Below are 10,692 nucleotides of genomic sequence, written 5' to 3'. Positions count from 1 at the left end.
GTCTGTCTATCTATCTATCTATCTATCTATCTATCTATCTATCTATCCGTCTATCTATCTATCTATCCGTCTATCTATCTATCTATCTATCTATCTATCTATCTATCTATCTATCTATCATCTATCTATCACATATCATCTATTTATCATTTATCTACTTATTCATCCATTTATATCCCACCTATAAGTTCTCTTTTACATGTAGAACTTTGACAAACATGGAAAATGTATTTAGTTATAAATGATTTGTTAATTTAGTTACAAATATTTGGAATGTTATATGCATAAGGAGAAAAGACTACAAGTTCTTCAGGAGAAGTGAATGCAAAAAAGAAAAGCTGTATTGGAAGGTCATACATAGTCCTGTTTAAGTTATATTCCTCATACAGTAGACAAACACCCTCTTTCATAGCTGAGTTTCAATACTCTCAGCATATTTTCTCACAGTGGGAATTCATGATTCAAAGGTCAAATTTTCATTTATTAAAAATGAGTTAGTAAAGTTGGCATTGTTTATAACAAAGCGTTTTCATGATTTTCTTATTTTTAACAACCTGAAAGTAAAGACATGTTTCTGCACCTGTCCAAACCATGGAAACCATACCTTTATACACAACTTCTTACCTATTGTGACTATGTTTATATTTTTGCAAGTTAATTTTCTTTTTCCAAGCTTCACACATATATTGCTGTCACCAATCATTACAAATTCTGCTGTTTTGATAAAATATGTCTCTTGCAGCTTATCAAGAGTCAGGCAATCATTGTTTAGAAGAGCCCCACTGTAGAAACAAAAAGTTACAAGTCTTTATTCAGGTAGGAGTTTCTATATACAATAAAATAAAATCGTCTGCACATTTTAGTTGTATACATTCAACTTTAGTGTCTACAGGTATATAAATTGGTGAGCTAATGCTGAGGAGAAAGAGAGAATGAGTTCAAATAACATATTTTCTATTCTATTACAACTATATGCAAATGAGTTTGGAAAAGTGAAAGCATGCTTGTGGAAATTAGGAGAAAGATCTATGTAGATTTTAGAATTGATCATTGAGAACTTTATACTTTGTTTAGGTAATAAAGTAATTGGTGTTTCTTGTGGAGAAATGGAAAATATTAGAACTATAAGAAATGTTGATTCAAATAGGATTTAAGGAAATGCTTTAAGGCTTTAATAGAAATTACTATGTTAAACTGGTTGAAAAGATTTACATATAGAAACTACTTATATTTAACAAGTGAACTAAACGCTTTGCATAGAGACTTTGTTTTGTTTTATTGTTTGAGATAGGACCTTTCTATGTAGCCCTGGCTAGCCCAGAACTCATTATAAATAACACTACTATTCACTCATATTTGATTTCTTTTACAAAGTCACATGTTTAGGAGTTTTGTTGTAGATGATGATCATCTACCTCATCCTTATAACTAAAGAGTTAAAAGTCATTGAATGAATATGCTACGAAAAACTAATCTTATGAGATGGCTCCTGGCCTCTGTGCAGGAAGACAGAGGCTTCTGCATGGCGTTGGCAAACCTAGACCTGGATCAAAAACTGATGCAATTATTAAAATGAGATAGGTGAAGAAATTGTAAGTTTATTTCTTGATACATATTTATTAATTGCAAGAAAATCCTTAAAATTTTCCCCTGCCAAATTTTAGTTTTTTTGTGAACTACTGTGTACCTGAATAGGCAGTTGTTCAAAAGCCCACACCCTAAAAGGTTGTGCGCATGTATGCAATGTCCATTCTGAGATTTATCACTCAGAAAAAGGTAAAAGTTCAGAAGCAGCAAAGGAAACTAAATTCAAGGGAACAGTGTGAAATGAGTGACGGCCTCAGAAGTGTGGCGCCGATAACCTTCCAACGGAAACACTATGGTGCTTTGCTGAATTAGAGCAGATGTGAGAGCAATGTGGGGCGATAGCAGTTTCTGAGGTTGGGGTACCCATGCAGTGTAGGGAAAACAGGCTAATGCACTTCATGACAATACTTAAAACAGCCTAAGTAACAAAGGAGTAAAGTATTCAGTTAATGGTCTTGAACCTGCAGCAACTTTCTGGTATCTCCAGAGCTTCTGTTTTGTTGTTCAATGCATCTGAAATATGACTAGAATTTCAGTGAAAAAAAGGTAGGACTCTCCCCCAGGTAATCTGCTGGACCTTTCCACATTCTTTACCCTTCTCTCACTAATCCATACAGGACCAGAACTCATGATGAATATTCACACTTATATAATAATTGTATCTGTCACTGTGACTTAGTCTATTGGTATACTAGTAATTCATGTCTGTGATCTTTGTTAATCTTATCCCACCCTAGAGATCAATTAACTGAAAGATGGATAGATAGATAGATAGATAGATAGATAGATAGATAGATAGATAGATAGATAGATTCTCCATTTATTGTTCAGAGAGACTAGTGGCCAGATGTAGGTCAGATGTTAAATGTACCCCTTTCTGAGAGAAAGGACCTAGCATCTACCAATGCTCATCTGTGCAACTACTTCAGAGAAATGCAACTTCTACGTCATACATTTATACTAAAAGCAAACAAATGTTCTACAAAATCTAGTTTCCATTTTGAAAAAGAACCATACAAATTCAGAACTCTCCAGTTAGCATCTTCTCAACCTAGAAGGTACGTGAAGATCCTACTTAAAGTGTAGATGCCTTGTGGATATGTTAGTTCCTCGAAGTGTTTTTATCTATTTGAGGTCAACATTCTGTTTCCCACTTTGTACACCTTAACACATATGTTAAAGCAGTCTTTTCCAAACAGAAATATCTGTCCAATTAAAAAACATAAAGTGATGTTCTGGACAGATGAATATATGTCAGAAAAATTCATACTAAAGGGAAGTTTGTTACAGTGGACAAGAACATGGTTAAATATGTGAATGAGAGTGGACAAACAGGTCAGCCAGGACTTGGTCAGGTGAAACCACAGTATTGAAGAACCCGGTTGCAAAACCTAAAGTCAAACCTCTGTGTCTTTTTCCCCTAAATACTGAGAATATTGTGTAGATGAGTTGCTTAACTGATTTATCAAGCTGCAAGAATGACACTGGACATCTTTATATATATATATTTGTTTTGGGTGTGATGTGTATGTGTGTGTGTGTGTGTGTGTGTGTGCGTGCACATGTATATATGTATGTAGGTGTTCATGTATGCACACACATGTGGAGGTCAGAGGTCAGTGTCTTGGGTCTTCCTATTTTTCTCCATGCTATACTTTTTGAGATCTGAAGCTCAATGACGGTGCTAGCTTGAAAAGCCAGTAGGGCTCAGGAATCCATCTCTCTTCACAGCATTCCCATGCCCAACGTAGCTCCAGGGTGGGATTAGATACCACACTCAGCTTTTACCTAGGTTCTGGAAATGCCAAAACAGGTCTGTGGCTTGCAGAGCAAGAATTTACTGACGAGGCGTGTCTAAGACCCTGGATGTTTATGTTTCCGCCCTCCATAGAAAGTGTGTGTGGAATCTTATGTAAAAAGTGGGAAATAGTAAGATCTGGAGAGGACAGGAACTCCACAAGGAGACCAACAGAACCAGAAAATTTGAACAGAGGGGTCTTCCCAGAGACTCACACTCCAACCAAGTGCCAGGCATGGAGATAACCTAGAACCCCTGCACAGATGTAGCCCATGGCAGTTTAGTATCCAGGTGGGTTACATAGTAATGGGGAGAGGGACTACATTTGACATAATCTGATTGGCCTGTTCTTTGATTACTTCCCCCTGAGGGGGGAACAGCCTTACCAGGCCACAGAAGATGACAATGCAGCCACTCCTGATGAGATCTGATAGACTAAGATCAGAAAGAAGGAGAGGAGGACCTCCCCTATCAGTGGACTTGGGGAGGGGCATTCATGAAGAAGGGGGAGGGAGGTTGGGATTGGGAGGGGAGGAGGGAGGGGCTTATGGGGTGATACAGAGTGAATAAAGTGTAATTAATAAATAAAATAAAATTTAAAAAATTGCCTAGTAAAAACAAAAATAAAGATTTCCATTTTAACAAAAAGAAAGAAAGAAAGAAAGTGTGTTGTAAAAGTACGATAACAGAGACAGAATGAGGTTATTCTGTGATGTTAAACTCCAACATGTTGTTCGTGCAATGACTTCAGGAAAAAGTTGTGCACAGGTTCAGGAAAGAGCTATAAATTCAGGAAATTCAGAATCTATAGCTTATCTGGGTTGTGGGTGGCAAAGGCCTGCTTTAGTGCTCATGAAACTTAAGAAGCCTTCTTTGACTACTGCAGATCTTGAAATACTTTCCTCATACGGAAACTTACAAAAAAATGAGTTCATCTGATATGAATATGGAAATAACCACAAGTCAGAATCTCATATCAGAGTATTTTTTTCAAGTCATCAGAGATAATAACCCTTGACAAGAAGCAATGACTGGTTGGGGAAGAAGATTCTTTACCACCTTTCAGACCAAAGTTTTCTTTGTACTTTGCTTTTCTTTAAGGCCATATGAAACCAAGAATCAACTTTGTCCTATGGATTATTGGAAAATTTCCATTGACTAGATTGTCTGGAACAAAAATGTTTAAAGGTGGTGGGTGTTTTAAATATATATATCCATACAATTATCATTTAATGTCTTTTCTCCATTTCTAATTAATCATTAGGTGTTTATTTGAGCTCTTTACATATATTACATTGTTTAATCACCATAACCTTCCCGTGAAATTTAGTCTCTTACTTTTTTAGATGAAGGAACTGAGAAATATATAAGTTACATAACTTGCTGTAAATTAAAAAGTTATTAAGCATTGGCATTGAGACTGGAAGCTAGGCAATTCCACTGCGTAATGGAATCTGAAAATAGTACTCTGCCTTACGGGAATGGTCTACGAGAAGCAGCTTTTATTTAAATTACTGTGAGTGTGGAGGGATGCAGAATCCCCAAGATCCAAAACATCATTTGTATGTTTCCTTGAGAGCTAAGAAATGAAGTGAGAGTGGTTTCGCTTTAACTTCTGGCAATGGACAAAGTATTTCAGGTAGTTGTGAGAATCCAGTAAATCTTAGCATTTGATACTCCCTTTGTAGGTGTTGAAAGGAACACAGATAAAGACAGACAGGGGATGGATTGCTAAGTACTAAGGAAACCATCTTCCTCACCATATTTCAAATTCCAGATCAGTGCTGTTGATGTCTGGGTCATCAAAAGCACATTTCAGTAAGTGCAATTCTCCCTCCACTTCCAACTGGCTGTAGCACTGGAAGGAGTAATCAGGTTCTGCATCTTCTAGGTCTCCTGGGAAGCATAAAGCACAGCTGTTCAGGAGGAAATGAATGCATCAGTTGAAACTCTGATACCCTTTAATAAAATGTCAGCTATGTGGCACACATGAGGATGGATTCTATAAGTTTAAAGAAAAAGATTCCAAGGACAGAGACGGTGAGAAATTTCAATGTGCGCGTACATATGCACACTGTAGCATGTACACACACACACACACACACACCCACACACACACACAAACACACACACACCAGAAATCCAGGTGCATCTAACAGTTCTACTGTTGGATTAGTATGCTGGAAAATTAGAAGGGCTGTAGACAAACCGCTTTCCTTGTTTATATCAGAATTTCTTTAAAACTGTATTTAGAAGGTATTTATTTGAGGTTGTATTTTTCACTTTGGCCAGGTGATCTGGCATATATAGAAGGTGCTAACTGTTAATGAATAAATCCCCAGTGAGAACTCTAAAATGTTGAAATTATCTTTTTTAGACTAAAGTGTTCACATTTCAAATAAGAGATCTTGTATTTCATTCATTTGCCACCTAATCCAACCTTGGTTTTCACTACTGGTCTTTATTTGTTCCTTTCCAAATTTTTTTTTCAAATGAAAGATGATAATAACTATTTCAGCTCCAAGTTCACATTTTTATGGGGTTGCTTATTGTCCTCTAATAGGGTATCACGATTCACGGTAATATTGATGCCTCCATTGTGTGACAATTAAAGGCCTCTTAAGTGACCTGCAGGGATAACTATAACCACAAAATAGTAAACTCTGAGGATGCTAATGTCTGTGCCTACATGATTAGAGGTTTTTTTTTTTTCCTAGCTACTGCATTCTATGCATATTAGTAATATTCTAGAAGAAAGTGGGAAGTGAAAATTTTCATATGTTGTCACTTTTGGAAACTGCAATTTGTCAAAGATACTATTTGATTTCCTAAGTTGAGTTGTAGAGCCTATGATTAGGTATTTTGTGTGTGTGTGTGTGTGCGTGCATATATATACATATATACATATGTATATATACACACTAAATATATATACACACATCTATATACAATCATATAATATATATATACATATATATATGTATATATATAGCTGATGAGACAATTTTCACAGACTCCCACTACCCAGTCTAGCAAAGTACGTCTCAAGTTATCTCACACAATATGCAAATAGCTGATCATGCAACTTTTTCCACAATCAGAGCAGCTGTGTTGAATGACGAATTCATTGGTCCTGTAACAGGTGTTGTTATGGGGCCCAATTGCTCTGTAACCGAAAACATTTCTGTGAAAACTGGGAAAATCACATGCCATTGTGGGAGGATATTCTACCTGATGTGAGCTGTGGAACTCTTAGTTAAGAATAGTGTACACAGTGGATGTGTGTGTAAATCCTCTCTATTCTAACTTTCTAGCTGTGCCCTCTTCCTGCATAAGCAGACACCCAAAACTCACATTCTCATGCTTATGTGCACATTATAGGAGTCACTGGACACAGAGATTTCACTCAGTTCACAGTTACGTTCTCAGAATGGGTGAGAGCTCTTTGAGAGTCTTTGAGAAATCAGTATGAAAGTGAAGATGTGAATTATAATTCTGCAAATAGGCATGCAACCTCTGGAGCTCTTTTGAAAAAAATTAAAGCATATCAATGGAAGCTTCTCTTCTTACTGCAGTTTTGACATTATGTGGAGTAATGAATTAATGTATTAAGTGTTCAGTAGTTAGTATCATTAATATTTAAGTTAATATCTAATCATTAAATAAAAATTATATGAATAGAAATGTAAAACATTTGGAATACATATTATAAGAAAGGCACTGTCATTTAGAAGACTTCTCATTTAGAATGATTGCTTGATGAAGAGCTTGAAGTATTTGGGCTTTTGAATTTTTTTTCCTGTCATTTGTTTTGGTCATCCTTGCAGTTATTAGAAGACTAACTTTATTTTTTGACCAACAATCGCTGACTGCTTATGAATCCCTTTAGGCACAAAGTCGGAAGTGTTTTGATTTGGTTATGCGACTGTGCCCAGGCTTACCTATTTGAAAAATGTCCAAACTTTAAAAAGCTGAAGTGAAAGTCCAGCTTTCAGCAACAATGTTCACTTTTTTTGTTGTTGTTGTTGTGGTTGTTGTCAAAGAAATAGTATGGGCAACAAGAAGAAATAGCGGTGAAGTATTAGCAAGCAGCAGGAAAGTTCTCAGGCTTCTTGCCATGTGTTTGCACATAGTTAACATGAGATAATGTCTCCCCTTCATGAAGTGACTCATGCTCAGTCATGCTGAAAAATGCTACTCTTTTGACAGATTTCTTAATAAGAAAATGCAAAGGTTTTCCATACTTAGTAATCACTAAGTAAAGTGACACAAATATTTAAGCTTAGAAAGCATGACTAAGGGAACTTGACTAAAAAGAGCTCAGCTGAGTCATTAGGTTGATGTGCATTGATATTGTAAAAAAAAATACATGTGTATTTTGAGACAAGATTTTACTATGTAGCTTAGGCTGGCCTGGAACTCATGATCTTTTTGTCTCAGCCTCCCATACTTCAGAGTTACAGGTATGTGTTACCACACCCAATTTTGAAATGCACATATAGGCCAGGCATGATGGTACCTGCCTTAATCCTGGCACTCAGGAGGCAGAGGCAGAATATATATATCTATATGTTATATATATGAATACATATATAGATATGTATCTCCTTTTATGGTGTGTGCGTATAAAAACAGATTAATTTGTAGAAGCAAATTGGAGGGTCATATCCCATGTGGCTCTTGTGGTTGCCAGAGACTTCCGAGCACAGTTTTGTAATTAGAATTCATATTTTTAAGGAGCCAGGCTCTAAGTATTTTATGCATTCCACAGAGAATTATGATGACCATATGATGGATTTGCTGAATATAAAAGCAGTCCTGTGTATTCCAAATAAGACACTTTACTTTGCACTCTTCTGAATTATTCATTAGTAATCTCACATCAATCTGTTGAAGTTAAAGCATTTTGAAGTAATACATTATCAAGTAACTCCTATGTTCTAGACACTAGAAATATAGTTCTGGTGAATACACAAACCTATTGCTTCTGGCTATTAGTTTATCATGGATGTTTACAGTTTTAGAACTCTATAAATAGTTAAACAAAGCAAAGATGGCTCTACTTTCTGGCTGGCACAGTTTTGGAAGAGATTCTCCAACAAGCACAGACAGAGAATTGACATGAGGTTCTTTTCTGAGACAACCAGTATCCATCCCTATTTACGCGCCAGATTTTGAATGAAACGCATTGCTCCTCAACAGTTCTTGTGAGTTACAAGCCATCTGTAGTGTTGTCCTCATTTGCTCTGTCCTGGGGATTAATACCCACAAAATAACCAAAGGTGCTAAGTTCTTGCTGCCCAGCTCCAGCCTGTTAGAGAACCGAGTAACCTGACCATAAATGCAAGAGACAATCTGAAATCCTTCAAAAAACAAGTTAGAAATGACTCACCGTCCTGTGCATTGCCACTTTCTCCAGAAACAGCTTGAAGTAAACAGAAAACCATAGCAAAAGCTATACCCAGAACCATCCTTCTGAGAGAGAGAGAGAGAGAGAGAGAGAGAGAGAGAGAGAGGAGAGGAGAAGCACAGTTGTGTGTGCAAGTGAATGAGAGAGAGAGGGGGAACCAAACCTAGCTGTGTGCCTACTTGACCACAGATAGGGAACTATGAACACATCACAGAAGAGGCAAGTGCCAGAAACAGGAAGTCTGAGCAAAGGATTGCTGCTGCAAGCAGAGGTAGAGGAAGCGGAGACTGTGACATTTTTCAGCATTTCAGTATTCCTTGCAGCACCCAAGCTTAACTGCTTACTTTCGAGCAAGGAGGTAGACTTCAAGCGATGGTTCAAGTGACCTCAGGGCCCACTTTAACAGGATCACAAGACAAAAATCCAGATTTACATTGCTCATCAAGTGGTTGTTGGAGCAGACTTTTGTTTTAGAAAAATGGTGCTAGGATAAAATTGCTCCACTTAGGGCTGAATCCTCAAATGGTCACGCTCAGCTCCTGCTCTCTGAGCAGTTGGGAGTCTCCATTAATTGCCATGCAGAGTGAAAGAAACTTCTCTGATGAGAGTTGAGGCTACACTGTTCTACTGGTATAAGAACAAATATTTAGAAGACAGTTGATACTGGGCCTTTTAAATAAAACAATACCAGTATGTTTTTCCGTATTGCCTATGACCTCTCCAGGCACGGGTTTTTCAGCCAGGTTTATAGTACCAGCCATGAATAACTCACCTCAAAGGCTCAGAGACTATCATGGAAGAGAGGAAGAAAGACTGAAAGAACCAGGGGCAGGAGAAAAATACTGTGAAATCATCTATTCTAAAAATGATAGGGTCTCTTCACTCATAATTTCATAGTAGCCATTGCTGCCTACACAAGACTGGCACAAGATCAAGCCAATAAGCCACCAGGGTGGATAGGGCGGGGACTCATGGAGCCCCATTGCTAGCTGAGAAACTACTGGCAGTTTGATAACTACTCGGGGAGCGACTCAGTTTTCTTTGAAAGGGTGTCCCATGGTAGGTTGCCCAAGCTCTAGGATAGTCCTATACTCAATGAGCACGGGAACAGCATTAATTAGACCCTGTGGGTTATTAAGAATATAGAGGGCTTGATGTTGGGAAAGAGAGTAGGTGTTCTAGGAGTAGATAGGGGAGGGCGGAAGGCAGCTATAGTTTAAATACATTGTATACATATATGCAATTTCTAAAAACAAACAAGTAAATACATAAAATGAAGAGTTGGTACTTTGCAAATTATTAAAGCTTCATTTAAAATATTTTACACTCAACCTTGAGTAAGTAAAATATTTTACTCAACCTTTCAGTGTACAACAGCGGCCATTTTTCTCCTTTGTGCTGTGCACATGTCTGCTACACGTCTATCTTTAACAACTCAGTACAGGCATGCAGTACATTACAGGCAAGCGTTTGCAAATTATGACACAGTGACAAAATTTCACCTTTTACCTTCTTTTGTAATTAATTCAGTGTTGGAGCTCAGTGTCATACATTTGTTTGTGTGTGTTGTCTACAGCTGCTTTCATCCAGCCATAGCAGAGGTGAGTGGGCAAAGAAGGAATTTCATGATGTAAAAATAGTAAAACTTTCACCATCTGACTTTAGAGAACATCTGATCTCTAACCAACTACATAACTACACTCTTGGAATCTTTAAAACCGAGTTTCATCTGGTGATCAACTTCTCAGGAACATAGGCTCTGTATAAACACTTGGGCTCCAAGGCATGCAGGACGGAAGTCTGAGGCAATCAGAGTTCAGGTTGTGCCTAGACTTGTATGTCAATCCAAAAAATTTGTTTCTAATATGGCCTCAAGATGTAGTGGTGGTTTTTGTTA

The 10,692-nt window shown here is 37.3% G+C and overlaps 1 protein-coding gene across 2 annotated transcripts in view; it reads right to left on the bottom strand.

The window, feature by feature from the left end:
• Nucleotides 1-8,963, bottom strand: part of Il7r (interleukin 7 receptor) — an 18,402-nt gene extending 9,439 nt beyond the window's left edge. For both annotated transcript variants that reach the window (XM_055601082.1, XM_055601083.1), the window contains exons 1-3: nucleotides 8,778-8,963; nucleotides 5,146-5,281; nucleotides 625-782 (exon numbers count right to left, since the gene is read on the bottom strand). In XM_055601082.1, coding sequence (XP_055457057.1) covers nucleotides 625-782; nucleotides 5,146-5,281; nucleotides 8,778-8,856 — 373 coding nt within the window. In that variant the 5' untranslated portion in view covers nucleotides 8,857-8,963. The remainder of the gene's footprint in view (nucleotides 1-624; nucleotides 783-5,145; nucleotides 5,282-8,777) is intronic.
• Nucleotides 8,964-10,692: the final 1,729 nt, after the last annotated feature.

This window comes from Psammomys obesus, unplaced genomic scaffold, assembly GCF_907164565.1.
Source record: "Psammomys obesus unplaced genomic scaffold, mPsaObe1.curated_primary_1811, whole genome shotgun sequence".
In the NCBI taxonomy this organism is placed as follows: Eukaryota; Metazoa; Chordata; class Mammalia; order Rodentia; family Muridae; genus Psammomys; species Psammomys obesus.
This window is presented reverse-complemented; position numbering and strand designations above follow the sequence as displayed.